This window comes from Lissotriton vulgaris, chromosome 5 (genome assembly GCF_964263255.1).
Source record: "Lissotriton vulgaris chromosome 5, aLisVul1.2, whole genome shotgun sequence".
NCBI classification, from domain to species: Eukaryota; Metazoa; Chordata; class Amphibia; order Caudata; family Salamandridae; genus Lissotriton; species Lissotriton vulgaris.
In genome coordinates this window covers 1809213027-1809231996 of record NC_141693.1, presented here as the reverse complement: position 1 = coordinate 1809231996, position 18970 = coordinate 1809213027, and the positions used below count along the sequence as shown (strand labels likewise).

At 43.0% G+C, this 18970-nt stretch overlaps 1 protein-coding gene across 1 annotated transcript; it reads right to left on the bottom strand.

Moving 5' to 3' along the window:
- Positions 1 to 2756: 2756 nt before the first annotated feature.
- LOC147717255 (keratin, type I cytoskeletal 12-like) lies at positions 2757 to 18502 on the bottom strand. Its single transcript, XM_086924201.1, has 8 exons — positions 17807 to 18502; positions 15549 to 15631; positions 12049 to 12205; positions 9991 to 10149; positions 9626 to 9751; positions 6434 to 6651; positions 6294 to 6319; positions 2757 to 3415 (listed from the first exon to the last, which is right to left on the bottom strand). The coding sequence occupies exons 1-8, from the start codon at positions 18422 to 18424 to the stop codon at positions 3312 to 3314; spliced, it is 1491 nt and encodes a 496-aa protein (XP_086780327.1). The 5' UTR covers positions 18425 to 18502; the 3' UTR covers positions 2757 to 3311.
- Positions 18503 to 18970: the final 468 nt, after the last annotated feature.

Genomic DNA, 18970 nt, shown 5'->3' with positions numbered 1-18970 from the left:
ACTGGTTGTGTATTGACTGTCTGGTTTGCGAGTGACAGGGGCCGGGGAATGCCCCCGAGGCTGGATGAGTCAGCACTAGGCTGAATGGAGCAATTGCGACCTGAGTGGTGGGAGGAGTTGGCACCTGGGCTGAATAGGGCTGTGCCTGCCTGCCACAATGCTGGCTCCACCTCCTGCGGGGCGGCTGAGGACTCTGCCCCTCACTCTGAAAGGAAAGATGCAGCCAGCACATTAAGGTGCTCAGGATCCACCCAGAACTGGTTCAGACCGGGCTCAGGGCCCACATGCACAGAGAGAACAAAGACTTTAGGGGTATAAGTACAGGACCCCTGACAACAGAAAATCAGATCATCCTGGAAATCAAGAAGGAACCTCTGCCAAGGAGAAAGCTGACGTGGAAGAAGGAAGACTGTCCTGCTGTTGCTCTGCTGGACTGACCTGCTGTTGCTTTGCTGCCAAGGAGAGGGGAAGGACTTTGCTGTGAGCTGTGTCCCCTGTCTTGTAAGGAATCTCCAAGGGCCTGAGAAGAGCTGGCTCCCTGTTTCCGAAGTCCCAGGAACAAAAGGACTTCACCCCCAGTCTCCCTGAACTCTGCTGAGAGAGTTCTGTCCTTCGTAGAGTGCTTGATCCAGTTGTGGGGCCTCTAGAAGTTGAACCCGAGCTGGGAAGCTTGAGACTAAGCTGAGAAACTTGTGAAGCTGAAAAGTGTCGCATCGCTCGCTTGCGGAGCGCATCCCCGACAGGGCGAGAAGTTTCCCGCCGCTACGAAGGTCGAGATCGGCGCAGCGCCTGACATCGCTGCCGAGGCCGTCGCACCCTTCGTTTGCGGGACGCACCAGACCGGTGCGGGAGAATCGAACATCGCTGCGAGTGTCGTCGCAGAGCCTGTCGTCTGGGTGAGATCGCCGCACCGCTTGCTTGCGGACCGCATCACGTCGCTGCGAACATCGTCGCAGAAAACATCACATCGAGGAGCTGCGAGAGAGAGGGTCACCGCTGGACTGCGCATCGTCGCCCCGGAGATCGTCGCAGCCCCTACGAGATCATCGCATCGTGCCTTTACGAGAACAGACTTCCCACGGAACCTACGCACCGGAATCTACGCAAGCTGCCTTCCTCCCCTTACAGACCGGATTCGTCGCCGCACGCCCGCTGCTGCAGCGGGGCTGTCGCATCGCCTCCCCAGGGTCTCAGGAGTAACGCATCGCTTGTTTCCACCGCACCAGCTTCCTGCTTGTGGAACTTTGTTGCATCTAAAAGGTACTGTGAGTAAACGTGACGCAACTGTGAACTTTTCACGCATCTGTGGATCATCGGATCCCAACTTAAAGAACTTTGATTACAACCTGAAAGAACTCTTTTGAAACCATATCCTTGAACTGTATGTTGGATTTTTGCCGTTTTGGTCTTGTGTAGTTTAGAATAAATATCTTTATTTTTCCTAAACTGGTGTGGAATCAGTTTGTGGTGTTTTCACTGTGTTACTGTGAGTGTTGGTACAAATACTTAACGCATTGCCTCTGGTTAGCCTAGACTGCTCAGGCCAAGCTACCTTGAGGGCGAGCAGGGGTTATCTGAGAGGGTTATCTCCTTGTCCTGACTAGAAGCAAGGGTCCCTATTTGGACAGTGGTACCTACCTCTGCCAACTAGAGACCCCCAGTTCTAACACCAAGGAAAACAACCGTTGAGGGCTTTTACATACCTGTAGTGCTATTCGTTACATTTTAGTCCACCTTTCTTTTTCTTAGGCCTGGGCGGTAAATTCCGTTCTGCTTGCGGAATTTGTGGAATTTTGGGTAATTGTGCATTCCGCGGAAAACGCAGAATTTCCAAAAATTCCACGATCTGAGGCTATGTGGAATTTTCTGCTTGTTCATGCTTTCAAAATGTGTGTTTGCGAGATATTTCTCCCCGAGCACGCAAACAGCATTCGCAAACAGGAAAGAAGCATCGCGAACTGGTGAAACAAGCAATTCCGCGTGTTCGCAGAACTTTTGCGTGCTCACTGAGATTTTGTACTGTTTTCTGGAGCTTTGCGTAGCACGACTACGCAAATTCCACCCACCCCTACTTTTTCTGACAGAAAAACCCTTTTCCATAAATGCGTACACTGCAGTGCACCTTGACAAAGTGTACTGTACCAGTCCTATGGCAAAACAGGTGCCAGCAGGATAGACCTAACTTAAGGAGGCCAGGGAGGATGTCTGCATGTTTAGTACATCCACACAGACTGGTATTTCCGTCGGAGCAAGTAGAGGGAGTCAGTTAGTTAAACTGTGGTTGCTGTTATCTGGTACTTTTCAGCCTAATTATACATAATCAAGATGGAAAATGCATGCAGACAGTAGGTTAAACTTTTGCATTTTTTTTCTACGCATAATCACAAATGGATTCAGAATTGTTCTCTGCAAGTTTATCTTCTATTATCGAAACTGTAGCAAATGTCACTATTGTTACATCAATATGGGAAGATGAGAAGTTTTCAATAGAACATTTCAAAGTTTCAGATAGAACATTGCAAAGATTACAAAAAAAATGTGCCCGTGTGCCCAACGAAATCTAGAGGTTCATAATGTAACTCCAGAAGTTATATCCCTAGATGTATATGAAGCTCTGTTTTCACATGTCCTCCAGTGATAAGCATGCACTCCACTACTGATTCCTCATCTGAAAATTCAGGAAACAAACCTCTACTACTAAGACCAGTGTGACACCAGATAATTAGATGAAAGTAGAAACAGCATAGTTAGAGAAATGTTGTCAAAGTCTTTGCTACCAGAACTTCAAACCATTGTTTGAATTCAGAAAGGTTTATTGAATATTAATTTCACAAAAGAAGAGAATTACATATTATGTTCAAGACAGAGATGAAACCCCCCAAAAGACCCTTATTACAGTGAATAGCCCGGCTTCCCAGCTGTGAATTTACTACAAATAGGACGTTTATGATACTCTCAATTGGTGCAAGTTATGAGATGTTGGTAACAGGTGATTTGCTTATTCTTCTTCAAAACAACCTTTTGCCGCTCAATAGTCCATAACAGAGATCTAAGGTATCTTCTTGTTCATCATGTGTATCGTCTCGTTTACTTGGATACGTGACGTGCTGGTGAAGTGTCCATCAGTGCATGAAAGGATCCAGAACATTCTTTGGTCATTTTTGCAGAGTTGAAAATGGCCATTTTAAAGCAGAATTGTGAGCATGCGGAGTTGGGTTATGAAAGGGGAGGTGTCCCTCCTCCGGGGTTGTGCATCTTGTCGAAGGTTTCCTTCTAGAGTAGCTTCTCATAAGTAGAGGCTCAGATGCTGGCTACATTTTCTGCTCACTTTGTTTCTCCTCTTGCGAAACCACTTTGCCATCAACCACGTTCTGGATGATCGTCTTTACAACTCGGCTTCTAATGCTGTCTGGGGCTGAAACGAAGAGGAAACATGGAGGTGAAACATGGAAGACAGGAAGGTAGGATGCCTACTAAGAACAAATGATGAGGAGGGAAGCAAAGAGGGCCACGAACATGCAAATGCAGTGTGGAATTCTGCATCAAACTAAGAATCAGGATTGCGATTTTGCCCGTACATATCCATTTCTTAGTGTATCTACATAGAAAATAGATAGGTAAATAGGCTTCTGCATCGGCCAGAGAAGAATTTCATTTGAAACCAGGAAGTGCTCCAAGGAAACTCGTAGAAGAAAATCCTACATAATCCTCAAGTAGGCTTTATTTCCAGGGTACTTGTTCCCATGTGAATATTTTACTGTTTATGCGCTATAATCATCGAAACATGCTATGCCTCATGTTAAGATCCTTTTTGGATGAATGTCTTCACGGGGCTCTACCAGTTGGTGCTTGTGTCTCATCTAAATATTCTATTTGCTAAGTGTGGGATGCTCTTGTTGGTTCGTGTACCACATAGAAATATTATTATTATTCAGATAGCCCTTTATTTGAAATTATTGTATTGGTGTATGTCATGTCAAGATGTTAAAATTGGTGAATGTCCCTCGGTAGAACTTTGTTTACGTTCAGGCATGTGCTTTATTAGCACATTCTATATGTTGCATATGGATCACATGAAGCATCTACTTTTGCACATGTTCCGTTGGAGCATCCTAGTTGGTGCATCACCTCATGTGATAATTTTGTTTAGTACCTGGGCTGCATGGACATTTGCTAATCTATTCCAGCCATTCTTGAATGGGCAAATAACAGTGCATAATCTTAATGCAGACATGCTAACCCTGGTGCATAGGAGTTTTCTAATACAGTGCTTCGAGTGAACATTAGGATTGGTATGTTTGCCTGACGGTGGTACCTGGTGCATATGTCTTATGAGAAAATTCTCATTGGTTATATCGCCCATGAAATCATTTTAATTGTGTGCATACGTGTATCGTTACAAATACATTTTTTTGTATTTGTATCATGTGAAGATTCGTTTAGGGTGTGAGCCTCGTGGGAACGTTCCTGTTGGTGCATGTGCCCCCTGGGATCATTTTATTTTTATTGCCAATCTTTCATGTAAACATGCTGTTATTGGTGCAGGGGAACATGTGAATGCTGGTGCCTGGGCCCTATGAGAATACACCTGGGAATGCACTCAATTTGAAGATTCTAAATAGTGCACAGGCATCAGACAAACATTACAGTTGGAGCATATGCATTCGGATCGATATGGTGCATGTGTATTTATGTGAATATTATGATAATATTTATAGACACTCGTGAATATTTTAATTGTAATGCATGTTCTTGCTGTTGCGGTGTGTCCTCTATGCAAACATTCTGTTATTGGTATTTTTTGTCATGTGGACATCCTAACATCTCTGACAAATATGACTAGACGGAGAAGGTCATCCTGAAACCTGGCCATTAGGCCCTCTCCAGGGTCCACTGGCTTTCTTTCGGGATTCAAAGGTAGTTTTTTTTATTTGTGATGGTCATCTCCACATCCATCCTATAATTAAGAAACGCTCCATGGTAAAACCGAATGTGTGTGTGCTTGGGGGGGGTGACACCGTATGGTAAATGAATGAGAGAGTGTGGGGCTCCTATGACATCGGATCCTTTGGGACCAGAGCTTTGGACAATTGTGTGTGTTTCACTGCATACATTTGGAATATGGAAGTAAATAAATTAATTTATGATGAAAAACAAGAAACATTGTAGGTAGAGAGATCTCTGTCTGACAGACAGGGATTTCAAGAAAGAGTGATCAGGTTTAGAGAGACATGACCAAATCTTAATGTACCAGTAGTCAGTCCAGTGAGTAGTGTTGCTCACACTCCTGGATAGCCAGAAGGCATGGATGGGATAACCATTAATTTAATCTCTCCATCTACTGATGGCCTGGACTGACTTGAGGAGGGGGCTGCTCTTGTTCAGGGAGGTGTCTCTGCAGACGTTAAGTTTTTTTTACTAAGTTCAGTAAAATGTGGTCCTAACTCCTCGTTTATCAGGCATCTTTATGTGTTATAGCTTCTACCGCTTGTTCAAATAGTAAAGCAATGCCGGCCCTTCATGGAAACCTATAAAAAGATAATGTTAAGGGATGTGCAAAAAGTTTGTTTCCTTTTATGTACTTTTGCAAAGTTCCACAGAAACTTACGAGAAATTAGGTGAAATACAAAACCAGCATTCAGCACTATCATTTTCTGTGATATGCATCCTTATGCCCTTTTGAACACACATTACCCTAAAAACAGGAGGGAAATCACAAGTGCCATGAACAATAGTCGACCGTGTTATGGTAATTTGTGTTGTTTAGATGATCCCATGTTAATCTGTGTCACAAGGTGTAATGGCCTAATTTCGGGAATTTTGCGTGAGATGAAAAATTCTTGAAATAGCGCAAGATTATGCACTGCGTAACGGAGATTTCACCCAGGGCTATTAATGTTCACATCAGGCAGGGCTGCCTGATAGACATCCATCCCCGGTCACTTGAGGGACATCAAGATCGAGCAACTTAAACCTTCTCATTTCAACCCCGCCAGCAGGCTCTTATCGCATCCTTGGGTTTTCTCACTACCTCTCGGTTCCCCCTCCCTCAACATTAATGGTGTGTCCCTGAAGACAGTATGAATGAGTCTGTGACAGAGGAAGTGGGTGTTTGTGTGAAAGTGTGTTGATGGCAGTAAAGGAGATGTGATGCTTTCATGGGGCAGCTTTTGCTTCCTAGGAACTTTTGGTGGTTTGCAGTGCCACAGTGCTAAAACGAGATTTTTTTAAAGCAAAAAACAGGCCATTGTGAAGGCATGGACATGAAGCAAAGACAAAAGAGAGACACTCACCTTTTCTTGGCTGAGAGATGTGACCACTGAAAGCAAACAAAAAGAGACACATATGACTGAGTGTATTCTACTGGGTCAATTTCCAAGCACCTAGAAGCTGCAAAGTGGGAATGATCTCGGCTCTGACGTATTATTCATACCTGCCCTCGCCCTCCAGCAGGCGCCGGTAGGTCTCAATCTCCATCTCCAGCCTGGTCTTGATGTCCAGGAGTTCCTCGTACTCTGCCATCTGCTGCTCCATGTCGCCCCTGATATCTGCCAGCTGCTCCTCCACCATGCTGATTTTGACTTGAAGTTGTGCAAGCTGGGCACAGTAGTTTCCTTCTGTTTCTGCCAAGTTGCTTTCTAGGGATTTTTTCTGCCAGAGAGCAAGACAAGGGAGGGGGATTTGAAACATTGTGATAACGCACAAGGTAGGTTGTACTTATAGGAACCGTGGACAGTGCATTTAATAGCACTTGCTTTGGATATGGTGTAAAAAGTTCAATCTATCTGTTTTCCATTGTTTGGAGAAAATGTAGAAAAAAGGAAAATGAAATAGAGAGATGAAGGAGAAAAGTGAAAATAGAGAGGGGAGGAACTGAGAGGGGTAGTTGATTGAGGGAGGGAGGAAATAATGGAGAGGGAGGCTAAAGGAAGTGGAGAAATTCGGTGGTAAAACTGATAGAGAAAGTAATGAAGTTGAGAGAAGGCAAAACAAATTGCAAAGGAGGAGAGTGTAGAAATGAAGGGGATAACAGAGGATGGAGAGGGCAACAAAGTAGTGAAGAAGAAGGAGTAGAGAGAGAAGGGATATCACTATGGTACAGTGCAGGAAAATCAGGTTTTGAATATCGAGCTCCAAAAATATGGCAGCCAGAATAAATGTACCTGGACTATGTATAAATGAAAAATTGAGAAATGAAGGGGCAGGAGGCAGTAGAATTACAAAGAGGTAATGAAAATAGCATAGCAAGAAAGGTGAAGTAGAGAGAGACGGGTGGTAAAGATAAAGATAAGGCAGTCCAGTAGGTGAAGTAGGGTGAGATATATGGTAAAGAGACAAAGGTGAGCTAGTCCGACTGAAAGATACAAAGAGGTGGAGCAAGGAAGGGGAGATATAGAGAGAAAAAGAGGCAGAGAGATAATACGATTTTAGAGTGAGATAGAAAGATCTAGATATGGGGCTAAGGTCATTTACCACCGAAGTTCAAGGGTGGAGTTCACAGAGAGATGAGGTAGAGAGAGAGAGGGAAGGTTGAAAGAGATTTGAGGTAGATAGAGTTATTCGAGGAGATAGGTAGTCAGGTAAGAATAGAGATGTGTGGTAAAGAGAGACTCAATGGGTAGTAAGAGGGGTGGAAAGAAGGGAGATGTAAACAGAGGTCAGGTAAAAAGATTAGTCAGAGAGAAAGGTAGATAGAGAGATGATCGGCAAAAACAGCTGAGCTATAGGTAAAAGGTGAAGTAGAGAGACAAAGGTGAGGCAGAGAAACAGCGGTGAGGTAAAGAGATAGTATGAGGCTTAGCAAATGTTTTAAGGTACAGAGATGGATAGGTTGAGTAGATAAAAGAAATCTGAGGTAAAGAGGATGAGTTCAAATAGAAAAGGTACAAAGAAACATCGCAAGGTAGAAAAGGTAAAGGCAGTGAAAGAGGAGCATGGTAGATAGAGCGATGACTTACACGGAACAGAGCTAGAAAAAAAGGAGCGATAAGGTAGTGAATGAAATGTGAGATATCCTGAGAGGTGAGGGAAAGATGAGGAGTAGAAAGATGAGAGTTACATAGTGAAACGAGATAGCGATGTGTGATGAAAAGAGTGTTAAGTTACAGAAAGCGGTGAGCGAAAGGCACAGAGAAGTGGAGTGGAAGAAAGACATAGATAGGTGAGGATAAGAGAGATATGAGCTTGAGAGAGGTGAGGAAGGTGGTGGAGAAGAGAGAAAGGTGAGATTGAAATAGCAGACAGCTGCAGAAAGAGGGGTGAGGCATAGAGAACGTTGAGGTAGAGAGAGGTAGAGGTACAGAGGTAGGCACAGGGTGGTAAAGAAAGAGGTGAGGTTGTGAGAAGTTGAAAGGTGGGACAGAGAGAGGTATATTTGAGAGCGATAGGTGAGGTACACACAGATGAACTAGTGCTTAGGTAAAAAGAGAGCTGTTACATGGAAATGGAGAGGTAGGTAGAGAATAAGGGAAAGAGAGACAGTGAGGTAGAAGATGGGAGGTGAAATAAGGAGGAAGGAATGCGATGGAATTAGAGGTGAGTCAGAAAAATAGAATTATATTGTGGTGAAGGTGACATAGAGGAAGTATGAGAGATAGAGGCAGATAGAGAAATGAGGAAGAGAAAACCGGTGTGTATTTAGTGATTGATGAAATAGAGACAAATTCGGTATGGGCAGAGTTGAAGCAGAGAAAAGTGATGGGAGTTGGAAGAGAAGCAGAGAAGTAAATGGGTAAGTCCAGGTAGAACCACGGATAAGTAGAGAGAGAGAGACAGTCACAGAAGGAAGAGAATCGAGTAGAAAAAGAGGCAGTGGTGAGAAAGAGAGTGAGATGTAACTTTAATACAAGGGCTTAGAAGGTGGAGGACTTGAAAACTGTGCAATTTGCCTGCGTTTCAAACTGTTGCTGATTTGGTCAGCTACAGTTCTGGGCAACTTAACTCTTCTTTTGTTAGTTGATAACTAAGGAGAGAAGCTTAGTCTGAGAAATATACTACAGCCCAAATGTCACATGTTTGAAGAGTGATATTTTGTAACTGTAGGAAATCAGGTTGTTAGTTGAGAGGGATGAAAGTCCCACTCAGGCAACAACCACAATTCTGGCCAGGGTGAACAACACAAGTCACCAAAATGAACCTGTGGTTAACCCTCTGGTAGCGTGGCTCAAAAGAAGTCAGGCCTAACTTAGAGTCAACGTGTGAAGTATTTGAGCAGCAGGAGGGTCCTGCCTTTGATTACTCAATGACCATGCCTAAACCATGCTAAGGAGCACATTAATGATCATAACAAACTTCTGTTGCTATTAATCTATGCCCCAATTGATTGGCATCACAGCAACCAACATGAGACCTCACAACAATACTGTGTTGGCTGCAGAGATTTGTACGTGGCCTGGAGGTCACATGCCAAATATCTTGCGAGGCGACTTACTCTTTCTTCCATCTAGTGTTGACAAAAGAGCCATTACACTCCTGGGGGCATTAACATTTCTGAATAATTAACACATACTATGTAAATTTGGCTCTTGTAGTTGAAATATGTGGAGGTTGGTCACAATTGAAGAAATGATTTATGGTCTAGTGTTGTGTCCTTGTATGGTGAAAAGGAGTAGCTGTTACCACCTACCATAGCCAGAGCCGACTGCAGCTCAATCTCCAAGGACTGCAAGGAGCGCTTCAGTTCGGAGATCTCGCTCTTGGTTGACTGCATCTGTTCAGCCCCGGCAGAAATCTCTTGCTTGAGGTGATTGCTCTAAGAGAGAAGATAGGCAAGAGTGACCACTTGACATTTAGTGTATGCCCAACCCAAGAGATCCAAGTGGAATGAGCTGTGAGGTCTCTGTATGGCTATTGGACACTGGGCAGATCGGACTGATATTGGAATTACAGAGGGGTTATCTTTTGGAGAAATGTCTAGGTTGGTCAATCAACAATCCATCATATTACACAGCCCGAAGGACTTTCCCCGTGATGATTCCCTCTCCTACTCACCGCCTCCAGGAACTTTGCTTCTGCATCCTGGCGGTTCTTTTCGGCCATCGCCTCGTATTGACCTCGCATGTCATTGAGCGTCTTCATCAGGTCAGTGCCTGGGGCGGCATTCATCTCTACGCTAAGCTGTCCTTGGGTCCCCTGGAATCCTTTCATTTCCTAAAGGAGAGGAGCGCATATTGAGGAAATTAAATAGCGTTTATCTAAAAGGTAGAAAACAAGTGCTCGAAATGGACCAGTCTATAAGAATTTGGACCTGAGTCTGGATGGTAATATAAATACACTGATTCTGGTGGATGTGGTAAATGTGCTATCAGTGGAATCACAATTGCAGAATTGCTACCAACATTCTGTAGTTTGTCAGTGGTAAGTCCACCTGTGGTAATGTACTGCTTGCACTACTAAATGGTGAATTTTACATTACCACAACTGTCTAAACCAGTTTCTTATTCATCTTTTATTTTTAATTTACAGTTATTTTCCTGTATAAAGCATTGCACATATCTCTAAATTTAAATATGAAGGCTTCATACGGAATCAATGCTTTTCAGAAAAGCTTGATATTACAAAATTAGTTTGGTATCCACTGGCTCATCAAACAGAAGATAATCAAAATTCTCATAAATTCACCAAGACTATGCAAAAGGACAGAGGCACGCCCAGGAAACCTTTAGCTGAGTGGGAAAAGTTTCTCAGGGCTTATAATAGAATCTTCTCTTTGATAAAAGTTCTTACTTCATGCCAATGTCCAAATACCCAGAATTAAAGTTTTGACTCTGTCCCTGCACGACTACCACATAGTAGCAGTGCAGATATACAACTTTCTGGAATTCGTAAAGCTTTCCAGAAGTACACCGTGAAAGCAGAGAAATTAATATGTTTCCTGGTATACATTAGGAAGACATTTTAAATTCCCATCATATATGTTATACAGTTATACATGTAAAACGCCATTGCTTTAGTGCTATGTTGAAATTCATTTTTTCGAGAAAAAAATTCTCTATGGAAAAACACCTTTTCCCCGTGGATAAACCCCTTGCTCTCCACTCTGCACCAGTTTTAAGGGGTGTTTACTCCTGCCCTTGATAGGACGAGGGGGATCATTTAGAGTTTGGTGAGTAGACCGCTATCCGCCAGGGTGATCAAGCTCATAATTACCTTTTCCACCTTGGTGGACTATCACCCTTCATGTTAAGAGCTCTCCGCCAGCTTGCAAAGATCTCTGTGTCTTCTGATGGCACAGAATGTTTGCTAACTGGCCTACGTGTTTAATGGGGCTGCTTAGCGTACATTTTTGTTTAACCCCAAAGTAGGAGGTATTTTTTGTAAAGCAAAATACTACTACCCCTGACAATCTGACAGGTTGTGGGAGTCATTTTTCATTTTTTCCTGTGTAGGATCACCAGGTTTTCCATTGAGATCTCAAGCAGAAAAAAACAGTTCTTCGGCCAGTCTGCTCTAAATAGTGCAGATGCTGTGATGCGCTTGTACTTACAGCCCGAGTGCACCGAGCAGTTATAGTGAAGTTTCTGCTGGCAGAGCCAGTGGAGTTACCGCCAATGAAAAATTGACCAGTGTCCCTGGCTTTAAATAGTGGGTGAACTATCAGTTTGTGATAGAGGGTGCTCCATCACATTTCTGGCCAAATGTTAAATGATGCCCTAATTCTCTAATCAATTTAAGATGAGGAGGAGCCTGGGAATTCTCACAAGCATTCAAGTATCAATGTGAGCACAAACTTACAATGCGAACTTCAGCGTGGAGCTCCCACTTGCCACTTCCTAATTGGGATTTTCTCATAAACATCACTACTCCATTGTAGGGGTAATATTAGACACTGCTATCACTCTGTTTAATCAAAGCACTACCAATAAGTTGAGTTCTTCGCAATTTGCAAATCTGAGGTTGACCGAAAGGGCCTCGCAGGTGCCTTGCCATCCTACTAAATGCAAGAGGTCACCACTAATCTTGGTTATGACTGCCTCTAGAGTTTACCGTTTCCTTTGTCTCGCTTTAGAATCAAAACTTCTTTGTCTAGCTTTAGAATCAAAACTTTACCTCTTCGTGGTTCTTCTTCAGGGAAGCCAGCTCCTCTTTCAGGCTCTCCACTTGTCCCTCAAGGTCAGACTTGGACGACGTCAACTCGTCCATCACCTTCCGCAGTCCATTGGTGTCGGCCTTCACGCTCTGGTGCATGTGCAATTCGTTCTCATACCTGGGCAAACATAACAAGAGATTTTTGCGGTTGTCGGTGATAAATGAAAGTGTTTGTGAACATTTGCCTTATGGTGCAATGTCAAGTAGCTGCAAGGAGGCACTATTCTGCAACAATTGACATTGAAAATGGCTCTGTTCTCGTGGCACTCATCCTCCCCAAGTACAAACTGCCAACTTTGCCTTAGCCTTGTGTCAGACCTGTGGTCAATAGACCCACCTCCTGTTAACAGCGTAATAGGAGTGTTTTATTACATTCGGCATCAGAAAAAGTATTTAGACATATTTGTAAAACATGTCTGAGCCTGAAGGTAGCGGAGAGCTGTACATACAGCATTACTTAACGTCATAGCAATAAGATACTTCACAAAAAGTGCAAGAGGATACCCCTATAGGCTATAAACAAAATATTGAAAAATGGCAGAAATTAATAAATGTTTATTTTTTCACCCGCTTGGTGACCTTTTCATACATGTAATAGAGATCTGTGTGAAAACAGCTAGTCACGACTTCATATTATGGATGGAAATTGTCACTTGTGCATGGTTGCTTGAAATAACTGGTAATCTTCCCCACATCTATATTATTCATTTTATTGGCTAGAGAGTGATGGAAGGGCTGAGTCATCCTTGGCTGAGTTCCAGCCTGTGATTTTTAGGTTACACATTGGTCTGGGCAGTTGGAACCTTAACCCATCAGTGTGTGTCTGTCAGTTGCAAGCTATGCACAGATGCCTAGTGGCAGAAAGGAACCCACATTTGTTGTTCAAGTAAATGGGGGTAGCTTGAGAGATTTGAAATAAACTCTTTTACCTACTGGTAACCATTACAGTCAAGAATAGCTAAGGCAGAAGAAGAACTAGGTAGACTCAGCGGGCCCGATTCACAGAACTAACTTAAGACAAAATCCTAAACTTACTACTTTTGGTATTCTCAGAAGTTAGGATTTTGTCTTAAGACAGACTTAAGACTGACTTAAGTTAGGATTCTGTCTTAAGTCTGTCTTAAGACAAAATCCTAACTTCTGTGAATACCAAAAGTAGTAAGTTTAGGGTTTTGTCTTAAGTTAGTTTTGTGAATCAGCCCCAGCAATTTTAGGTGCCATGTTACGCTTGAGCTTCTTCAAAACATTTTCAGAAGCTCCTAAAAAGGAAGATCTACAGTTGGCAAGGAAGCTGAGAACAGTGGCATGAACCACGATGTGGCTATCCAGAGGGGGGAGCCAATTAACTATTTTGGGGGTTTATTGCTTTTCCCCATGCAATTTCCAGATGGAATTTTAGACAGCACTTCAACCAAAATGCTGAACAGAATTATACCAAATTCGGGGGGTTACAAATTTATAGATAGTTGGACTGAAACTCAAAAATTCAAGCCTCAGATTGGCAAAGGGGGGCTTTCTTAAAGTGAGCGCTCTGATTGGCTGGCCGCAACCTTAACAGAAACACTGCGGCAGCCATTACAGGATTTGTCCTGAAAATATTTTACAAAAACGACTAAAGGGGGCAGGGTAGGGATACCATGACCCCCTAGCCCTTTTAGGGAGTTGAGGTAAGACTTAAAAAAAAAAAAATTTGACGGGTTTTGTGACCCGCATAACTACGGCGGGACCAGAAAAACATTATTTTTTGTTAGTATTGCACATGCACAGGCTGTACTGGCTTATTGTGTAAATTGAATAAAAGATAAGTGGATGATGTCACCAAGTGATGCCATTATTTATGTCATGAACATGTTATGAGTGATGTAATTGAATAATACTAATACAAAGTGAGTCAAAGCAATGTATAAAAAAGCATGACTTGTTCAGTTTCTGGACAGCGACAACATGAAGGAGAGGTTCAGAGCACATCAGTTTGCACCGGTGCATCATAATTCATACCCTCCCCTAGAACTCCAAAGTGAAGATGTACTTTAAGGGGATGTTGTCTGGCAGTAGATGACGTAGCATCGATTTAATAATAGCTGGTCCCAAAGAAGGTGGCAATAAAATAGAATGATACCACCAAAATGCGCATCAATGACCCCTGTCTGTTTGGTCCACAGAGCATGATTAATTTGTGCCGAAGTAATGCAGAATAGAAACTGCTCCTAGCAGGTTATATTGGGCATGTTGGGCCTGTTCTGATTTTTAATGAATGCTGGAGGTATGCATGGGGTTATGAGTGAGCTATGAGTGATATAAGGTTATAGGGCTTATAGTAATATCTCAGTTGAATAATGTAAAATAATTTTTTTACTTGTTATGAATTTTGTAAAGAAAAGTTTATATTGATTTTTCGTATGAAAAATAAAAAAGTGTTATTTTTGATAACATTTGAGTTATATGTCATAAATGGCAGGTGATTTTTTTGCTTAGAAGTTGAGCATGAGTCCTTGAGATATATTTATAATTACCCTTCTCCTGAACCTAAAAGCGTTTTTTCTGGGGTTACCCTTTGTGGATTTTGTAGCTTCAGGCTATGCCTCTCTTTCCTGCTTCCAATCCTAAAATGGCAGCTGGGGCATCAGCACTTTTACCTAAGCACTAGCTTGGCATGCCGACGTCGTGGACATGTTTGGATGGCCTATGCAGCATAGATGGTGGTAGCATTAGGATCAAGGCTAAGAATTCCATCATTATCGTTGGGCGGGCGGGGAGCTAAAACACCTTTTAAGCATCAGCAATGCAAGAAGGGTTGTTAGTCAGCCATACTTCTTCTGGTATGCTATTTGAGATGTTGTGCTGACAGGGCATCCAAATATAATCTTACAAACATTAACATGTGCAAGCAAGATATATATGATTGCAATGCATACCGATCTATGGGTATTTATGTGCTTAGGTGGGCACCTGGGTGGCAGGGAACTCCAGGATAGAGTTCTATTTGGCCCATTGCCTCACCCAGAGCCCCTCATCATTCTTGTATAAGTTTGGAACACGGAGGAGGCTCAAGGCTTGGTAAGTAACAGGGCTTTTTTGAGCCTTCTTTGTTTTCTGGTCATGCCCAATGTTTTGACTGCCTCGGGCACTAGGACACAACAGCAAGTGCAGTGCATAACAAATCAGGTATAGCAGCTTCTATCCCTGGCTAGCCCTTAGTTCCTCTTTGCACCACTTAAGCAGTTTGTGCAATACAATCCAGATTAAGATGGAGTTTGTGGTAAGTATTTCCTGTTGCAGAAAATAGTGGCCAAACATTTATAGGCAGAACAAGCACAAACAATTTATGTAATTCGACATTCAATCAATCTCCTTTCAAATGAATGACGTGGCCTCAGTTTCTTGGGCTATGGGCTACTGAGTGTTAGAGGTATCTCACTCTTTGCGACCACAGCACGCAGTTCGGAGATCTTCTGACTTACTTAAGTTTGAAGTCCTCACATGCCAGTCTAGCATTGTCAATCTGCAGGACAATCCTGGCGTTGTCGCCGGTGGCAGCAATAATCTGGAGGGCGATAAAAGACAGAGAGATAGGGTTAGGGTACACCTGCTGGTGCGGCCAGTCACGTTATGACAAATATACAGTGACTTATTAAAATCTGTCAATTACGAAACACAACAACAATGCTACATCTTTCAGAAGCTTGCAGATGATTGCCGACCTGGCCCTCTACCTGCCTCAACATCTACGTACCTGCCAGACTCCACAAGATAATTTAAGGGTGTGGCTATAATATGTAGGTCTTTGGAGGACTAGATCGAGGATAGCTTTTGAGGGTATCCATAGAAGATTAATTTACGAATAAGAAGTCTAAGTGGAACTCACTGGCATAGTAAGAGGTTATACTAACCCACCTAGACATGCACCAGAAAGCCCTGCTATAGGGTGACTGTATGGCTCCAAGTCACAAGGACACTGTATCTCCAGTTTGAGCATTTCTTTTACAAACTCTTGTAATTAGGAACATTACTTCATTTGATTCAGTTGAAACAAGCCAAAACTACAACTCGCAGAATGCATTAATTTGAAAGAAGAGTAGAAACAGCGTCGCAGTGACATGAGGTCAACTTCTAATTCTAAAAAACACCTAGACGAATGGCTAAAAATACCTTGAGCAAAAGGCTACAATAGTGAATAGTATCTAGTGAACAGTACTTAGTTTCCAGCTATGCCAAATGTCCTGATTTTTTAAGAGATTTCGTTTACATCTTGAACACATTTTCCAATTGCAACTATGGAATTCTCCCGAGTTACTGTGTATATTTTCGTGAGTAACCTTGAAGTTAACCCTGCATAAATGCTTCACTCACTCATCGCCCACACCTTCCAAACTTTAATCTTTAAGTGTACGTGTTCAAGTTTGCACTTCACTCAAAAATGCTCTACTTTGCCAATTATGGACCAGAGGCCTTATTTATGAAGGCCTTGCGTCAGTTTTGCACCGCCGGTGCGTCACTTTTTGTGACGCACCAGCAGTGTAAAAAATGTGCCTCGTTGCGCCATATTTAAAAAGTGACGCATCTAGGTAAATGCGTCACTTTTTAAACCCCTGCCCCACATCATACCTGCGTCAGGTATAATGTATGCAGAGGGGGCGTTGCCCCGCAAAAAGCCTCGTAATAGTGACGCAGTGAAATCTATGAGATTTCACTGCGTCACTTTTAGGATGCTGTTGCGTCAATATCTTGCGCCTGCCTCACAGCAGGCGTAAGACTGACGCAAGCCCTTTCACATGGGGCTTTCCCCATGTGACAGGACGCGTTGCTGGAGTTGCGTCACTTTTGTGACACACTCCAGCAATGCTTCACTTTTGCGCTTACAGATACGTCAGAAATACTGACGTATCTGTAACTCCTTGCGACATGATGCGTCATACATTAAATATGACGCATCAGGAATGTCGTAAGGAGTGCGCAGTGAAAAGTGACGCATCGCTGTTTTCACGCAGCGATGCGTCACTTTTCATAAATGAGGCCCCAGGTCTTTCATCACTCCTCTGTGCGTCTCCACTGGCAGAAAGGAAGTTTCAAAACTTTAAATCAGAACGTCACTTGTCATAAATAGGAAGGAAAGGCATCCCTGTGCTGCTGGGAAAGTGTTTATTGCAGATAGAAGTGAACTATAATGTATGTTTAGACCTTTTGTTAATGCGAATATATGAATATGGATTGTTTTTACCTTGATATTTGCCATATTTTTTTTACATTAGGATAGATTTTTTTGTTTCTAATTTTGATCAAAAAGCGGGGACAAGAATGAAACGGGGCGTTAACCGACTTTTTTATACTAAGAGTGAGGAAGAGAGACGGTGAAGATAGAGGGGATAAGTGGGCCCTTCCACATAAACAACACAAACCGAGAATAGGCACTTTAATGGATGAAGTCGGTTTGTTTGTTTTTTCCCTGTAAAAGGGGGGGGGGAGATCCATCTGATCCTGTAACAAATGGTATTTTGCATTTTTTATTTTACCTGAAGGTACTGACAAGGATGGATTTGAAAGCTTGGGAATGCGACTCACTTAGAAGAAAGTGGACTAAATTTTGCAGAGAATGGCAGGAGAATAGATATGGTTTTATCTAAAATGCATTGCAACACCCTTAAATATCGTACACAAAATCCAACACACACATTCTGTCAGGGCATGATTTGTGTTCAGTGAAAATGGATTGTTTTCTTACCTGTTTTTGGAGCTCTGCAATTATCGAATAATATTTACTATAGTCTGTAGCTCCTGCGGTGCCTCCTTTATGGTGCTTCTCATACCAATCCTTGATTTTATTTTCAAGTTCCAAGTTGGCACTCTCCAGTTCTTTGACTTTGTTCATATAGGTGGCCAGGCGATTGTTTAGGTTCTGCATAGTCTCCTTTTCACCAGCAGAGAGAAGGCCCTCGCTGCCACTGATGCTCCCTCCAGCCCCGCCACCAAATGCCCCACCACCTTGGCTGCCACCAAAACCACTTCCTCCTGCACCACCACCATATCCACTGCCAACAAAGCCACCAGCACCACCACCAAAGCTCCCACCAACATGGCTGCCACCATAACTACCACCACCACCTAAGCTACTTCCTGCTGCACCACCACCATATCCACTGCCAAAGCTTCCACCAACCTGGCCGCCACCAAAACTGCCAACACCTCCATAGCCACTTCCTCCTGCACCACCAGCATATCCACCACCAACAAAGCCACCAGCACCACCTCCTGCTCCACTGCTGCCTTGGAAGCCACCAAAGTTGGCTCCACCACCACTTACTGAAACCCGGGTAGAACCACTACTGCGTTGCAAAGACATGATGGCGTGGAAGAATTGTTTTCCAGCAATGTGAAATCGAGGAAGGCGACTGAATGTGCTGGCAATGTAGTTGGGTTTCTCAGCCTTTATATACAAATTGAAATGGGTGTTTCACTTCTAAAAGTAAATTGTTAACTTGCAGAATTGTGTTCTCCCTCCCTAAGTAGAAGTGTAATTAGTTAATGATCCAGCCTTATTTGGCTTACTTATTTCTCATCAGTTTGCAGAAAGCCTGAGGATGGCTTCCTGTCATCCCTCGGGAGGTAAAGCGGGTGGAGCAACCCTAAGCATTAATTTTAATTACTGTAATCTTATAATCATATTTGATGACAGTATGGCCCCTGTATTTGAAAACAAATCCCTTCCTTTAATGTGCCTTTTACAGTTTGTAAAATAAGCAACATGCTTTTGCCGAACCTTCATCAAATGTATCAGTGAACAGACTACACACAGTTGGGTTCCCCTCACAATTGTTATGCAAAAGATTTGATCAAACCTTGCAGACCTTTCCAAAAATGGGATACACATGTTTTAATTTTGGCTACT